Source organism: Sinocyclocheilus grahami, unplaced genomic scaffold, assembly GCF_001515645.1.
Source record: "Sinocyclocheilus grahami isolate Dianchi unplaced genomic scaffold, SAMN03320097.WGS_v1.1 scaffold1235.1, whole genome shotgun sequence".
In the NCBI taxonomy this organism is placed as follows: Eukaryota; Metazoa; Chordata; class Actinopteri; order Cypriniformes; family Cyprinidae; genus Sinocyclocheilus; species Sinocyclocheilus grahami.
The window spans coordinates 19,492-38,237 of NW_015506414.1; the positions used below are offsets into that span (position 1 = coordinate 19,492).

Sequence of the window (18,746 nt, forward strand, 5' to 3'; positions counted from 1 at the left end):
CAATATATTCCAGGTTTTGCAGAGATATATACAGAGTCATGCATTTCCAGCAAGCCTGGGTTGTGATTTTGGTAAGAGTTTGATTACTTTCAAAACAATTCACATATATTTTAAACTAGTAAATAATTACGAGGAAATAAAACTTAGAAATAAAAGTGGATATGTCATTTTATAATATAAAAGATATGTCATTTAGAAATTAATTATATTTGTTTAATGCATAAAGCACATTTCCTTTACTGTGTAGCAACAACGTGTACAATGCAACAGTAATTAATAAGGAAAGTTACAAATGTTTAAGTTATCACTTTTTTTTATTTCAAACTATGTGCATATGTTAAATTGTTGTTGAACAAAATATTTTACTTAAGAATCTAGTGAACTGCATAGTGTACACTTTGTCTGTTCTGCCAGCGAATCTTTACTTCGTGACAAAAATTGGTTAAATAATTTTTTTTGAAAAACAGTTTGTAACCAAAAGAGAAAAGCATGATCAGTTGTTTCATAGCTGAACACATCCTGAAGTCTCAAAATCACTCCTTAAGTCAGTATAATTAAAGCCTTGAACATAAATCAATCAGATCACAAAAATGTACAAAAAGGCACATTAAATCCCTGTGCTTCTATACTGTAAAGTTCAAGTGTAGCCGAGCATGTATCATACTCTACAATCTATGTACTATTACTTTAAGCCTTGATATTTAGCCTTGGAAACTTGTGTTTGCTTGTATTGACACATATAAACCCATATCTGAAGCTGTCTTCATCCACTGAAATGAGGAACAAAGTCGTGGCGTTCCTTCAGCTTGTCTTTCACTCGTCTGTTCCACTATACATGTCAGCTAGTTTGGTGAAGCGAGGACCCCAGTCGTGGAGGTAATCGTAATCCTGGTCTCCATCATTGCTAGAGGAGTTAATGGAGCTGAGTGATCCTGCAGTAGATCCATTACCTTCGTAGTCGAACACCAAGAGGGAGTCGTATGGTGGAGCGGTAGGATCATTATCAGCAGCCCTCAGACCCTGCAAAGATAATCAGTGTACAATGTACCAGTTCACTTTACCATCCTTTCATTTAAAACCCACAGAAAATGTTCATCAGAGTTCACCTGAACTATCCATTAGCAGTGTGTGCTGAAGACTGCACGCTAAATTATTTGAATCTGTATTCCGATTAAATCAGGTGTGGGTGAAGCTTAAACTGGAAGTTTGTCAAAACTACATGAAAAGCCCATTTAAAATGTAATCTTATTCCCTTCATAGTTTCTAGGGCTGCCCTCGACTAAGGATTTTTCTGGTCGACTAGTAGTTGTTCATTTTAAGCATTAGTTGACTAATTGCACGTTTATTAATAAACCATTTAAATCATTATAATGAGTCTTTAATTGCGTACATAGCCTAATAGGCCACACATAAAGCTTGCCATAGCGCACCAGCAGAAGTAATGATTATGAATGTGTCAGAAAAACAGTAAGGAGACTGCATTGACATTATAATAATTTGATAAACTAGTGGTTTTTAACATTTTATAAACAACTCTCTGATGCTGCTTGTGTGGCGGTCAAAAAAAAAAAAAAAAAAAAAAAATTAAAATAAAATTATTTCAATTAAACGAATGTACTATATTTTACTTTGATAATGCTTTTTATTCTTTTTTTATTATGGGATTTTCTAGTACTTAATGATATTTATTAGGCCTGTCATCATTAATGCGTTAACGCATGCGATTAATTTTACTATCCTTAACGCGTTCAAATAATTTAACGCAATTAACGCAAAATTACTGAAGCACAATTTGTATTCTAACCATTTAACCCAATTTTGCTTCTCTACTTGTGATCAGATCATTTTAAGCTGCTAAACGCCAGGAAAGTTTTCAGTTCAATGATCCAGGAAGCGAATACATTCAAACAATATGTCCAAAACAGTGCTAATATAAAGGAAACCAGGCTGATTACATCAGAGATTGCAGAGAGAACAAAGACTCGTGTTGCATTTTAAGTGAATTATTCATTTTGTTTCGCTTTAAAACACGAGCTCTGTCATCTGTGATTGTCTCTAAAGAGCACGAGTCCTCACACGTTGCGTTGTGTGAACTGTATGGCCAGATGAGACGCGACTGGATAACCAGTCTCGCTAGTAAAGTAAAGTTTTGATGGATGAAGAATCATGGATGACTGCAATCAAGGTAAAGACGATTGCGGGGGCGTACAGGAGTCGTACGGTACAGTAAGCACGCGTAAGTTCGTTATATTAATGCATGAGTGCTCTTGACGCACTGATCGCACATTGTATTTATGCACAGGCACAGACATTTCCGTACATTCACGTTGTTTCCACACACATTCACAATAATGTTTTGATTTGTCATGTTTATGTTGCTGTGTTTAGTAATTCTGAATGGATCCGTGTACTGTAGTAGATATATGCAGTCAGCAGGCGGTTGGTTTAGGGTTGTTTTGGCATCTCCATGTGGTGCTGTTGGGTATCGCAACTTGGCTTCTCTAAAATGTAAAAAAGCTCTTTGCTGTTGCACTGTACACATACTATAAAATTCAGATTTTTTTTCTTTCATATGTACTTACATGGGCTATTTATATCATTTGGATCTTTGGTGTCCTTTTGGAGTTTCTAAGTGTGCTTTTTTGGAAAGACAACTACATTTATCTTGAAAAAAGCTTGCAGAAAATACAGATGTTTGAGAATCACCCTTCAATCTTTTGGTTTACTTTGCTGGATATAGCAAATGATGACAAAATAAACATTTGAAACAAGATAAATGGTCTATGCTTAATTTCATGAAGTGTGCGATTAATCACGATTAATCACAGAAAAAGGATGTGATTAATCAGATTAAATTTTTTTATCGATTGACAGCCCTAATATTTATAGATCAGTTATGATCCATTTATTACCTGTTAACTACTTAGTTTTCCATTCGTTTCCAAAGCAGTCATTTTTGACTCTGAACAATACAACAATACAAAGACCATTTGTTTCAGGACCATTTAACCTTTTCAAATCATGCACCAGAGGGTTTCTTGAGTAGGCATCATCTGCGTGTGGTATGTGTGTCCCTAACACTTTCTGAACGCCATGAAAAAGCCACACAAGTGTCTGAGAAGTGATGCAGAGGAAGCGCTGAGCAGGCAATGTATCACGTATGACATGCATGCTGCTGTACATCAGAAACTGCAATGCAGCTATATGATCATGATCACAGAATCACACTCATTTAGTTTTTGCACTCATTATTGCACTTTTAGATATTTATCTAAAATATTGTGCTATCACATCTAAACTGCATCTAACAATGTTGTTTTTCTATTATTTGTAATAATTCATTATTTATTTTGAAGTCATTTTTTGTGCTTTTCTGAATAAGGTATTCGACTTCGGGCACATCCCTACTATCCATGTTTTCAGGGAGCATGCATGCCCCAGTCACAATACAGAACAACATTATACACACCAAATAAACAAATAAAAACAAACCTACTATTACTAACATGTAATTGAAGACAGGTTCTCGCATTTTGTTTCCATCAAGTCAAAATAATAATAACATATTAAATAGGTTACGGTACATTCAACCTGAGGCTCTCCAACAAATATGACCAGCCTAGTATTGTTGTCTTTAGGTAAGGAGCTAATCATAACTATAGACATTAACAGACTTACACACAACATGTGGGTGAAACAGAAAGTCTTGTCTCTAAAAGCATTTCTCTAGTCTAATTTTAAAGAATGATTTAGACAAAAAAAAAAAGGTATTTAAAAAGAATAAGATAAAACTCTAGGTTCTGTCACCATTTTTATTGCATTCACTCAACCTATCACTGATAAGATGACGTGATCTCCATCTTTCTAGGTCAGGCTTTACATTATGTAACATCATCTGAAAAATGTATTTGCAGCTTTAACCACAGACCTTGACAAGTTATCAGGTAAATGTATCAAAAAGCATTTTCACAAGTAGCAGTCAATTTTGCCTTGAAAATGGGCTAGATTTTTACGATAGCAGTCGGCGGATAATCTAAGAGAAACACTGTATATAAAATAATTAATATTCACAGAAGCAAATATAGTATTTAAGAACTTATATGCGTTTGTTATTTAGAACGAATTCAAGCATAAATGTCAAGCCTGCGAGCCTGTGATTATATTTTACTCTATGCTACACAGTATTACACTGTATTTTAGATTTTTACTCATTTACCACTGATTCTTGAGACATGGGTCAAAACATGTCCAGCAATTGTAACTGCTATTAGGTTTAAAAATAAAAATATTTTCAATTGTAAATGTTATGGGGGATTAATAATAGAATGTATTTAACACAATTATCCCCTTCAATTTCATTTTATCATTATTATATCAAATCTATGACACTTATTGTCTTCTCACTACATCTAAAACAGTTGTCCACAGAATTCAAATTCAATAATTGATATGCTATATAATGGATAAAAATGTTTTTAATGATGAAAAAGAGCTTGTTTTATCAAAAGCAACACTTAATAATATCTCATACCAAAGCACTGTTTTTCAGTGACACATGCATGTTTCATAAGATTACAAAGTTATGTCCCTTTTTGTCAACACCATCAGACATTTTTTTTTAAATGTAATAAAATCAGGGAATATCAGGGGCAGCTGTCACTCTAAAGCAGAGGTCCCCAACCACCGGGCCTACCGTTCGGCACGCACGTGATTCGCAGATTAATTTGCCAATTTACACGTACAAGCAATTATAAACCACAAGAAGAAGAAATGAAAGAGAACTAAATTTGTTACTCACGCGCTGTTCTTGCACAAAATAAAAGCACGCACAAGCATAGAGACATGTTTCAGACAGCGCGGAAATACCAAGTTGCTATACATACACATCAATTTAGCCTAACCCTTCATGGTATTGTCATTCTCTGTGCTTTAAATCTTTTTTTTTCTTGCTGATACAAAAAAAATAGTCCGATCTGTGACTCAAAAAAAAAACACAATATAATGCGTTGAACCACTATATAATGCTATTATAATACTATATAATAATAGGCTATATATACCCCCCCCCCTTCCAGCCGGTCCGTAAGAATATTTTCCAAACGTAACCGGTCCGTGGTGCAAAAAAGGTTGGAGACCCCTGCTTTAAAGCACCCCCTTGCCACATTCCTCCTCTGCAGAGTACATCAGTGTCAGACAGACTCTGGTCAGTTTTAGAATATTTTAAATCGTAAAGTTAATATTTCCTGTGCCATAACCATGATATGTCAACACCATCTACAATTTAGGGTTAGGGTTAGGGTTAGGGTTTAATTATTTGAAATGTTTAGATCATTTTATTCTCCTGAAGCACGTTCTATTAGCAACAGAAACAAAACAAAATGGCTACTACAAACTACATGAAAGAAATGGCAAATTTGTCAACACCGTCAGATGTCTGTCTGAATAATGTATAAATACTAAATAAGTTGCCTGAAAGCATTGCTTTTATTGATTGATAGGTATCACTTCTAGCAGAGTTAGAGTTGAGGGAACATAAGATTCAGGGAACATAAGGCTGAGGGAACACAAAACACTAGATAAAACATATCTATACATAATTCTGTTTGTTTGTATTCTGATCATTTTTGGATCATTTGTTAAGATGTTTAAAGGGGTCATATGATGCGATTTCAATTGCTCCTTTCTCTTTAAAGTGTTACAAGCTCTTGGTGCATAAAGAAGATCTGTAAAGTTGCAAAGACTAAAGTCTCAAATCCAAAGAGATATTCTTTACAAAAGTTAGGAGTCAGCCACGCCTACCTAAAACGGCTCGTTCTAACACGCCCCCACATGTCTACCTCACTATGTGGGAAGATTTGCATAACGCCGCCCAAATGTTCACGCAAACAAAGAAGGTGTAACTTTTATTCTTGCTGTAGTATTGTTGCCGCCGCCACCATGTTGTGAAGACGCTGTGTGTTTCGTTGTGAAAGCAAAACTACTTTGTTTGGTCTTCCAAAAGAGGACGATATCTGCTTCGTCATGCCTGGAGCTGATCCGTGCTGGTTGCTGAGGAAATACATCAACTTTGCGCTGTGGATCGCCGGATCGGCTTTCACCGTGGACGAAGTGGTGTCCAGCCCGGGGTCGTCACATGTGGTTGCCGCAAGCCCGCCGGCCACTCCTTTGTCGAATCCGCCGGCTGCCGCTCACTCTAGCCCGCCGTGTGTGACGCTGTGAAAGCGAAACTACTTTGTTTGGTCTTCTAAAAGAGGACATGACTAGAAATCAGTGGTTAAGCTGTATTTACAACACTGTTTCAGAACACTTCAACCCAAATATTCAGATGTGTGCAGCACATTTTATGGAGGACTGTTTCCTGATCCTGGGAGAGTAGACTACAATGCCGGCAGTTCTGACTCACAGACTGGAAGTACGGTTTTCATTTAAAGGATTTGGCACTGACTATTCAAACGCGAGTTTTGAGCAGTGTAGAGTAGGGCTTGTTGTTTGTCATTTCTCCGATCACAAATGCAGACATGGTTTTATGTTTTATCCCATGTCATTATAATCCGTAATTATGTCCCCACTGGATGCAAAAAAATGCCTCATTTATAATGGGTTTTAAAGTTCTCGTCGCTCTGGCCGGACAGGGCATCATCACAGTATGGTGAGGGGCGTAACATTTCCGTCACACGCTTGAGGTATTCGGCCAATCACAACGCACTGGATAGCTGGCCAATCACAGCACACCTCTCTTTTCAGACCGATGAGCTTTGTAAAAATCGACGCGTTTCAGAAAGTCGGGGCATAGAGGAGAAACTATGATGTACAGTATGTGGAAAATAATGTGTTTTTTGAACCTTAAACCGCATAAACACAATTCATTACACCAAATACACAAAATAATGTTCTTTTTAGCAACATAATATGACCCCTTTAAATGTGAATATTAAGATCCCGGTGAATGTAAATGGATAGAGGTAACAACTAATTGTTTTATTTGTTCATTTAACTGTTTTTAAAAGTTACCTTGTTACCATAGCAGATGCACAGCAGACATACTGTTCTGTGATGAGAGAAAATAGATAATTTGTGTTCCATTGATATATCAAAATACTTAAATGTGAATCTTGAATAAAAGTTTTATAAACAATAATATACTCACTGTTTGTTGTGTTTGTTTTAAAACAGTAATTGATTCAATGTATTTGATAGTTAAAATGGCTACAAATTCAGCTTTTGGTCACCATCGTCGGATGTGTCAACTCTGTCAGGTCTGTCACCTCCGTCAGATGAATATTTTGATAATATTTCATTATGATATTTTATATTTGTTGAGGGATTGTTGGCCACATGTGAATGTATAATCTGTCTGCTAACATGAGAATGTGTTTTGAAATGTTAAAACATCTTGAATGCTGTTAAAGATAAGTTAAAGTTATATTACATAGTCCCAGGTAAAAAGCACATTTTGATAAAAAAGAGAAAATTTGGGAGGTTGAATCAAAACAGAGCTCAGTAGCTTAGTGCATATGTGACCCTGGAGCACAAAACCAGTCATAAGGGTCCATTTTGGTAAACTGAGATTTATACAACATAAGAAAGTTGGATTAATAAGCTTTCCATTGATGTATGGTTTGTTAGGATAGGACAATATTTAGTTGAGATACAACTATTTGAAAATCTGGAATCTGAGGGTGCAAACAAATCTAAATATTGAGAAAATCATCTTTAAAGTTGTTCAAATGAAGTTCTTAGCAATGCATATTACTAATCAAACATTAAGTTTTGATATATTTACGGTAGGACATTTACAAAATATCTTCATGGAACATGATCTTTACTTAATATCCTAATGATTTTTGGCATAAAAGAAAAATCAATAATTTTGACCCATTCAATATATTTTTGGCTATTGCTACAAATATCCCTGTGCTACTTATGACTGATTTTGTGCTGCAGGGTCACATATAAGATACATAAATGTAGTTTAATTTGTCTGAGTACAAGGTTTTATTTTTTTAAATTTTGCACCCTGTTTTGTCCCACTTCTCAAGAATCAATGTTAACAGTATTATTTATATAAATTAATCATGTTATATTACCATAATATAGTGGTTTATCTTACATTGGGGCATTACAAGTTGTCAAGCCTGTTTAATACACCATTTTATATGTATAATGTCAATATTGTCACATCAATTAAAATCATGGGAACCAATAAATACAATGATCTTACAACAGTTTCTTATTTTGCAGACATTTTTCAGCATGCCGTGCAGGGCTCTAGTATGGGAATAACGAATAAGTACTGACATGACCTGCTGAAATGCATCAGTGAATTATTAAATGTAAGTTTCAAACCTTTTATTTGTAAACTGGCTTGTACAGTACAAAAAAAATTAAGCAAACTTCAAGCACTGCTGTCATTGTAATATTTCACTGTAAGTTACAGTAGTCAAATAGCTGGAACATTACGCATTTAGTTGACGAATAATTATCAAGATTAAATTTTATTATTGTTGTTAATACAAGTAATTTATTTTAATATTTTATCTTAATTTCAATTCCAGCTTTATTGAGCAATAGTATTAACCATCTCTTTGCGCCACCTGGTGGTGATTTTGCGAAAGAGTTTCACATGTGACTGGGTTGTTTTTACTTTACTGCAAGCATTTTGCTTGCCTACCTACTGTATATATTCCTGGAGGTCCGTAGCCCATATGCAACATTTATCAGCACATTAGTACCACCTGCTATATTTTCTTTTTTTAAACAATTATTATTTTTTTTTTTACAGTATTTTGTTTGATGTTTGTATAGTGCCACTTCACCTCGCTGATGAAATCTCCAATATCTCCAGGATGAGGTGCGGTGGATCTGACAGGGTAATGGGGCTCAGGGTGCAAGGGTCTCTCATCCATCCGACGGATGCCAATGGCCTTGAGGCCATCAGTCTCTATATCTGGCTGCTGCAGCTGGCTCAGGTCATAATCCTGTTTGCAAACACACACACAAAGGTGCAGAAATATGCTGGATTCAACAAGACTAAAAACACTGTTAGCATTTATAAAACTTCTATTGCCATACGCTGAATTTTACAAAGATCTTTTGCTCTTTACTGATGTGTCAAACACCGCAGTTTTGAGTGAATATAGCATATAGCATACTTAATATAGCATTTGCGCCCATCAGACAGGCCTTTTCTCCTGTTGTTTACATCCTGTTGTAAACCCTGTCACAAACATATCAGAATTTCTAGAAAGTAAACGACGTAATAATGTGCACAGTGCAGCACACACGTACTCTTTTACTGTGTGATAGAAATGAAGTAACAGAATACTTTATATTTACACATTTAGACTAAATATACCACTCATCAATCAAGGTAAGCACACAAATGACATAACGTAATTATCGAGAAGTTTAAAGAAATTATGTTAACAAAGTATATTAACAAAGATATGACAAAGATTTTTGGTCCACATTATCTTTAAGTGTCTAGCATTAATATATGAATTCACAGATATTCAGTTTTGTTGAGTGAGGTCAAAGAATGAGTAAACATGTTGATGGTCACAATAGTGACCGGTGGGTTAATACAGTGCAGTTGTTAGTGAAGGCTGCACTAAAATGATGCAATGACAAAATACTGCACTAGATTCAAAGTTCATTTTTATGATATACAGTGGGGAAAAAAAGTATTTAGTCAGCCACCAATTGTGCAAGTTCTCCCACTTAAAAAGATGAGAGAGGCCTGTAAAGGGATACTAATGACACATCAAGTTAAATACAAGTTAAATATAGGTGTGAACGGAGTCTAAAGCATTTTGAGCTTATCCACTTTTGAGCACTTCCAGAGGTAGTTAAAAACGCATTGGACTGGATTGCGCTCGTAGTGTTGACACTCATGTGGTCAAATGCATTCAATCAGCCGCTAAATTCTCAGCTGACTTAGCTAATTCATAAACACAAGTTTAAAAAAATATAGATGGCAAAGCGCATCCTGTTTATTTTCTTGTTTTTACAAAGGCATACGTTTTTTCTTATTGTGACTATACATACATACAAGTAAACTATTTCAAATGATGTCTTACTCCTATCTTTATGACCAAGAATGACAGAATGCTTTAGTTTTTTCCGCAGAGATTAGGACAATATCCGTGATCGCCCCGAGCCTCTCTCACGCACACATCATAGCCCTATCATTTATAACATTGCCTATGTTGTTTATAATGAATCCCATTATAATTTGTGTTTTATTTTACATTCACATTCAGTCATTTAGGAGATGCTTTTATCCAAACAACTTACAAATGAGGAAAATGGAAGCAATCAGAATCAACAAAAGAGCAATGATATGCAAGTGCTGTAACAAGTCTCAGTTAACTTAATACAGTACAGTAAGCAAGTCAAGTAGCAAATTTTTTTTTTAATTATAAAATAAATAAAAAGTAAACAGATAAAATAGAAAAGGAATAGAGCAAGCTAGCATTAGGTCTTTTTTGCTTTTTGTTAATTGCATAATGAATTAAAAGAAAACAAATAGATAGAACACAAAAAGAATAGAGAAGCTAGAGATAGTTTTTTTTTAAGAAAACAATCAGTTAGTAAATGAATAGCGTGCAAGTCTAAAAAGGGCAAGTATTTTTTTGAAAGAATATAATTAGAATAGAGAGTGCTAGAGTTAGAGGGTCAAATAAAAGTGGAACAGATGTGTTTTTAGTCGATACTTGAAGATGGTTAAGGACTCAGCTGCTGGGATTGAGTTGGGCAGGTCACTCCACCAGGAGGGAACAGTTAATGTAAAAGTCTGTGAAAGTGATTTTGTGCCTCTTTGTGATGAACAATAAAGCGACGTTCACTTGCAGAACGCAAGCCTCTAGAGGCACATAAGTCTGAAGTAATGAATTTAGGTAAAGGGGTGCAGAGCCAGTGCTGGTTTTCTAGGCAAACATCCATTCCTTGAATTTTATGCGAGCAGCTACTGGTAGCCATTGCAAAATGATAAACAGTGACGTGCATTTTATAATTGTATATATATTTTTTTTTTACAAATATTTTTATAGCTACTTATATTTTCAGATTTTCATCTTATTCTGTTCTGAATACCGGTAAAATTTCTCTCAGCGCAATTTGATTGATATGTGTAGCAGAATTTTTAAAACTTTTAAAAATAGCTTTTCAAACTTTTTTTAAAAATAGAAAAAAACTGCATTTGGCTCAGAGGCCTATGTGAATTACGCAAGCTTATTTCACAATATTAGATCGAAAGATTAAAATAAGCCCACGTACACTGGCCCAAAGACCCTCCCCTCAAAAGAAATCAGGACAGAAGTGGTGGAAAGTGAACAGAAGAGACGGATTAAAACAGCGGGTGTGAACGGGAACGTGTCTCCCTCATATACTTGAGATTCAATTGACCAAAATGCATCTTAATACCAAGTGTAAACAGGGCCACTCAATCGCTTACATCAAGTTTACACTTTGATTGTTATAATGAGAGGATTCGCAAGTATGCAAATCTCAGCACTGACCAAAACTGCAATGACAAAAAAAAAAAGTTTTTTTTGAGTGGTGAGTGATTTCTAACTTTAAAATCTCTGATTGGCCATTGTGTTCACATGCTCAACAGATATGTCTGTGATTGACTACAATGATCATCACTTCACACTCTTCACTGAGCGCTCACACAGACACACGGACACAGGAGCGTTTTAAAGCCACGTCTATCAGAGGATCCGTCTATGAGCAGATATGCAGGTACATCTCAAAAAATTAGAATATCATGAAAAAGGTCAATATTTTGTGTCACTCATTTCAGAAAGTGAAACCCATATATTATATAGATTCATTACACATAGAGTGAACTATTTCAAGCCTTTATTTCTTGAAATTTTGATGATTATGGCTTACAAATGTTTTCTTTAATAAGAATTTTTTTTAAATGACCAGAAGGTCATCAAGATTTTACTGTTTTCAACACATCTATCAATAAGTGAAGAATGATAAATGAAGCTTGTTATAATGATGAGCAGTTAACTGTGACTGTTGATAAATTAATATTTATATTTAAATCGTGCAACATGCATTATTTATTTCATATTCATTTTTATTTTTTTGGGCTGAACCAATATAACTAAACAGTCATGCAACCTGTCGGTACCGATAGTCTAGTGATTAGCGCACTGACATATAGTGCAACTGTGTCTCTGGCGACCCGTGTTCGATTCCTGGCTTAAGGTCCTTTGCCAGTCACATTCCCCACCAATCGCTACACTGTCCTGTGTAATAAGCTCAACAAAAAAAGGTTGCACTTGCAAATTAGTGAGTTTTACTTTACAGTTACATGGTTGCTACTGTAAATGAAAACAGCGAAAATATGGTTATTTCTTCTACAGTAAGTTACTTGTTACTAGCTGCCAGTTAATTACTGTAGTTCTTTTCTACAGTAAGCTACTTGTCACTTGTTGCCTGAATTTCACAGTCAGTTTCTTACAGTGTACCTGTCTGAGTGCTAAAAATGCACTAAAATGGTCAAGCTGAGGCACATTACCTTGCTCTGTGTAGTCTATATAAGATTCTATATTGGAATCAGCTTCAGGGATATGTGGAGGAAGGAATTTTGTTCATTTTAACAACTTCGAAAGCTGCCAGGAGTTCAGATATGCAGTATATGGAGCCTCATTAAGATCCCCATATGTCTGGGACTGAACAATGTAGGGCCTTGAAAATGAAGATTCCAAAAGAAAAGTTTATTAAAGACTAGAATCTAAAATTATATTGCAATATCTTTAATACTTCTTGAATTACAGACATGCAAACTTCAGAAAATTGTTGCACTCAGACAGGTATGTTCAATGCAGTTGCTTTGACAGAAGGAAAAGAGATACATTTCTAGTTTTAATATTATTTGTTCTTCAGAATTTCCTCTTTAAAAGAAAAGAAGTATCATATTTTATAAGTGACCCACGTTTGGTTTTTGACCACTGAAAATGTATACAATTTAATGATTTACTCCTGGACCCATACTGAAATTGCTAAAGCCAACAGATTTTACTAACAAAGCTACAAATCTCTTTGTAAAAGTAACATTATGATGCCGCCATTTTTCGGAAGTCATTTTTACACTCCTGTAATTTGGCTCTGAATCTCAGATGAAAATTGCCATTTTGACCCCCCTCTACAAAATAGTGGATTACTCCGTAAATATTCATCCATGACATTTATTATTTTTGGCTTTCATTACTATACATGTTTATTTTTCTTCAGAAAAAAATATTAGCAAAATCAAAAATTTGAGCCAGGGACCTCTGGTTAGGGTTGTGTATCGTTTGAATTTTATCAATTCCAATTCCGATTCTGCTTATCGATTCTTTTTTTTTTATTCCCAGTTTCGACTCCAATGTGATTAAATGATGATATCAAACATTTATCCTGTCTCTTTTTTGCAAACAATTCAGTTGCAGCTGAATACCATGAACAAAAATCAACAGGCTACATAAAAACGGGACTCTTTAAGAGCTTTTTGTGTGCAAAATAGAACTGCATGCATTTGGATAAATGTATGATTAAAAGACAAATACATTTTAACAGCCCCTTTTCGCCACCTACTGGCGTAACAATGTAATCGACAAATGTACATTTGAAGCATCAAGTCACTTTCAAAAGGTGATTTACTCTATTTTAATCGCTACCCTACACATCAGAGTTTATATCTGAACTATAAACTTTTATCCCAGTACTTCTGTGATTTGAATGTTGTATCAGAAATAATGATACTATGTAGAGAGACTGTGAAGCGGTTTCATTCATGACAGACAGCTGCTCTCTTCAGGTCAGCGCAGCGTGAACGCAGATTTAAATGTTCAAATCACACTGATGTGATCGCAGGCTGCACGGACGAACCAAATGATCACAACATTGCTCGCACGTCAAAGGTTGAGGAATGAAACAGACGAATCATTGTGATTTAGGAATAGAATCACGTTGGTGTTTGAATCGTGTTCGCTATCTTTAACGATCTATTAAATTAAAGTGCTTTGTCATGTTGGTGGTGACACCTCTCTTGAAACATGTTTAGCTATCACAGATATTATACTGAGCTTTTTTGTCTTCTGATCGCAGATGTAGCCAAACTTTGGAGTGCTTAGATTAGAGAGCAAGGTCCTGGCAGATCGCTAGGTCCGGTCCTCACAGATGAAGAAAAAAAAAGCACATAGGAATCGATAGGCGGAATCTAAATTTTTATTTGACAACAAGTATCTGATTCCTGACCTTAAGTATCCGATTCTGGAATTGGAATCGATTTTCGATTGCCAACCATACCTCTGGTTGAACTGACACGGAATGACCCAGCAGTACTTTCCAATAGCTTTGAAATGAATGTTAAGTAGAAACAGCGTGAAATCAGAAATTCTGAAGACTTAAATGGAGTACTGTTATCAGTCCAGATACATGGGTTAGCGGCAGGCATTAAATAATGATTCACTACAACTGGGCTAATGCTTTTTGATCCACTTGGCCACCGAGATCTGCTTTACAAAGTGTTCTCCCAACATAACACCTACACCTCTCACAGCACTTTCAAGAAAGCAAAGCTATTGCTGACTGAAAAATCATCATATCTGTTACAAAACGTAATATGATTATCCGTAACATGAGCCATGAATTTTGTGATCCGTTGAATCACTACCACTTCCCACTGCAATTTTATGAATTTCACACTGTTAAGGTGGAATTTGGGGTGCAAGGTAAAAGTAGGAAGCAGTCATCTGGTACACAGATAACTACACCCTAAATGACATGTGGTCAAAAGCCATTTCAAACTAAACCCCCTATTCAGTTGGTAATTGTTTCTCATTCCCATGGCACCTCAGTGATAAAACCATGCATTCGGATGTTGATTTATTTACAGTGGAGCAGTGAGATTTGTGATCCTATGATGCTGTGAATGCTACTCACATAGCCAAGCACATGACTGTCTGCAAATTGTCTGTAAATAAAGCCTCCTGTTTAAACACAGGAAAACAGACATGTTATAGTTGAAATAGTAAACAAAGCTGCTTAGTTTATGTTTTAATGTATTTTTTATTGTATATAATAAATATTTTAAAATTGTATTGCATAGCTGCCATAATAACGGGCCATTTCAAATGTTTGCATGCTTTTTTTTCTTTCTTCTTTTTGTTCTTAACAGCTCCCACTCGCTGTGGTGGAGTGATGATGAAATATTGTTCCTACAAATTCCCTTCAGCATTTCAGTAATAAAAGTGTACATCTTTAAAATGCATGCTAATTACAGCGAAGTGCAAAAAGGAAGTGTTCGGTGCTCAGCAGTGGTCATAAAAGTAAATTAAATTAATCTCTTCTAGGGATGGGCGATTTCTTATCGTTTGCGATACAAACTAAAAATTCTCCCCATGATAAGAATTAGTCTTCCCGTGATAATTACGATAAAATCTAGTTGTTGACATTTCTGTGTGCTACAGTGTGGAGCGACATCGCGGAAGGCGGACGTGAAATTGAGGAGGAGTAGCCTATATCGCTAAATGAGGAGCTCGAGCTCCTTTTACAATCTGTAACTGCTTTGGTTAGGGCTGTACAGTGCACAAAAAAATTGGTCTGAATAAATGTACTACAGTAGCCTAGCACTTGTGCGATACAATTTTTGCATGTGTATGAGCCTGTTTACAAACCTGTTGTCCAACAAAGATATAATTTATTGACATGCCTTTTCTCCAAATTAACTTAACATAGTCGAGTGTTTGAAATACTTCTTTTTGTGACCAGACGTAGTTTCATATTACAGAATGATAGTATTATATACAGTGATAAAGGCCATGTCGATTAACATTGCATTATAAATATACTTTCCTTATAAAAATACCCAAGATTGAAGAACACAGAAAACCATATATTTTGTGCAATCGTATGTTATTTTTCTCAAGTTTCATCAGTTAAAATGTCTGTATCTCCGTTGTGCGCTTTATTCAACGATAACTGGATACCTTCCTGGAGCGTCGTCAGTAGTATTTCTTCTGCTATGGATATGTGGAGTTTCTGTGCAAGAGCGCCCTCCGGCTTCCAGTATGAATTAAACAGTCTTTACTTTACGTGTGTACTCATTAATGCTCACCCTATTTTGGGTAAAAATAGGAAAGATAATACTTTTCTCTAAAGAAACAGGATTCCCTGAATTATCGTCATTGATATTGTTATCGTAATAAATACCAGAAATATCGTGATATATTTTTAAGCCCATATCGCCCATCCCTAATCTCTTCTTGTAAACTCAGAGGTATGTATTCAAACGTCAATTAAATTGTCATATGACCCTGATGTTTGTCAAAAAAACGTAGGTAATTTTTACACAAGTGGTGGGAGAAAAACACTGGCATTCTGGAATCAGACAGCCATAAAACCATTGACTAACCCCTGTAAATATTTAAAACTTACGTTCCCATGAGAAACAATTACCATCCGAACAGGTCTTAAAGGGTCATTAAACCCTAGACTACTTTTTCTGAGATTTTAGCAGAGGTGTCTGTGTTGCACATCATAGAAGACAATGTTCTTCTTGTAGTTCGGCACAAACGTGATTCATTCACTTGCTGAGTATAACTGTTTTTACAGCTCTGTGACACAACCTGTCAAAAGGCTTATATAAACACCGCAGAATAAGCCTTAAAAAGACTGTGGTGAGAACTAACCAGTGCTGAAACAGGGGTTTCATGACCCTTTAAACTGCACTGTGAAGAGAGCTGATGACATTTAAAATAAACCTGCCTTCCTTTATTATACTAATGCTGAAGGGTGTCTATCTTTACTGTACAATCTAAAAAGTGGGCAAAACATTTTTAATTAAAATCCTAAGAAGACGTTTAGCTTGTTATAGACCAATATAGAGTTAGGCTTCTTGGACAGTACCTGGTCTTCCTCCCCTCCTCCCTCTTCATTATATTTCAGGATGCTGTCTCTTATGTCCTCCTCTGGGTCGATCAGCAGCTGCTTGACCAGCCGTTCTTTATCTCTCCTTTTCATCCACATGACAAACAACAACACAAGGACTACACAGAGAGAGTTATTATTACAAATATAAAAATAATAGTTTTCCTCATCAGCACTGACTTCTGAAAGGGTCAATCTGAAGAAAGGTGTTATAAGCGCTCAGGTACCTTCGGAAAGTATTTGTTTCTAACCCTTACTGTTATTATCATAAATGTAAGTGCAACTTTTACATGTTCCGATTTCATAAATCTTGTGCACAGTTCCATAGGCTGCCATAGACATCAAGAGCAGAAACAGAAGAAGAACATTGATACAATAGGTGCCTTTACAACTATTGTGCTTGTCGCCTAATTAAAGGCCGAACAAACATTGTGATCCTGTATAAATACTTCACCATTTATATTTCCTTTTTGCATTACAGTAATTTTAAAATAACATTTTTTAAAGAAAAATATCATTTCAATTCTTTACATTGGAAGAAGTATGATCTGGACATGTTCTTGAGATTGACCTGTAAATGTGGCACACAGTATGCGACTCACTGAGGAGGGTGATGACACAGAGCAGGAGGGTAATGATCGCTCCTGTGCTGAGTCCAGCGCTCATGATGCGCTCCTGATCTGTGCAGTCGCCGTTATGATCACACTGACACACCTTCACTCGCAGATACGAGGTGTTGGACAGCTGCATGTCACCGGAGTCTGTGATTATAATGGGAATCCGATAGATTCCACTCTCCAGAAAGTCAATTTTAAGAGAGAGTTGTGCATATTCACCTAGGAAATGGAGTAAACACTATTAAAGCAATACTGATAATTATTCATATGTATTTACCTGCAGGTGTGTTATTTGTGTTCTTGAATCAGTATGAAAATAAGAAATTATTTTAAGAAAGTGTCTACACTGGAAGTATCCACAACACTGTGACAGTTTTTACTGTTTAGCGGTTTCACCGTAGAGCAATATTTATATTTTACTTTAGTGTGTCTGTAGTTACCTGCATGTCACCAAAGCCTGTAGTTGGCGCTAGGGAGCATCCGATATAGTGTAACTTTTCAAGAGAAGTCAATCTGTTAGGACTGTTCCAAAGTGCTCTGTAGCAAATTTTTAATCTCACATAATGTTTACTGATTTTATGGGTAAGCTAACTGTGAGGTGTCATTGCAGACTGTGTTTTTCAAGTGTTTATATGTGTAATCGCTTTATTAGTACAATTAATTCATTACCATACAAATAAATAACTGCACTGGAGCTCCCACAGACGGTTCACACATGTGCAGGTACTGCAAGTGTGGATGAACAAACACTCAAGTTACAGTGGGCTTTATCATGATATCAAAAATCATTACTGCTTATTAATACGTTAATGTTCTGTAACAATGCTTTCGGTCATTGTTTAACTGATTATTACAAAACAGTTAAATTAGATAAAATGTAAATATTTAGGTGAATAGGGTTGGGTACTAAAACCCAGTGCCAAGATTTTGGTGCCTTATTTTGGTGCCATTTAAATATTTGTCCTCTGCTTCTCTGAAACGGACGTAAGAAGCCTCATCACCGGCACCATGTGTGAAAAATTATTTCCCGACAGAGAAAATGCATGTGAATGCAAGTCGGAAAGCTCTAATAATACAATTCCAACAAATCTTTGTAGTAACACGAGTGTCCATATTGAGAAATGTTTCTAAACCTGTTGTCCAACAAAAGAGAACATTATAACATGTTTTTACTCTGCAACATCAGTCAAATAACTT

At 35.7% G+C, this 18,746-nt stretch overlaps 1 protein-coding gene across 1 annotated transcript in view; it reads right to left on the bottom strand.

The window, feature by feature from the left end:
- Positions 1-295: 295 nt before the first annotated feature.
- The window catches only part of LOC107568336 (cadherin-2-like), a 69,439-nt gene continuing 50,988 nt past the window's right edge, over positions 296-18,746 (bottom strand). The window contains exons 13-16 of the mRNA XM_016254292.1: positions 17,535-17,768; positions 16,912-17,051; positions 8,817-8,978; positions 296-1,020 (exon numbers count right to left, since the gene is read on the bottom strand). Coding sequence (XP_016109778.1) covers positions 814-1,020; positions 8,817-8,978; positions 16,912-17,051; positions 17,535-17,768 — 743 coding nt within the window. The 3' untranslated portion in view covers positions 296-813. The remainder of the gene's footprint in view (positions 1,021-8,816; positions 8,979-16,911; positions 17,052-17,534; positions 17,769-18,746) is intronic.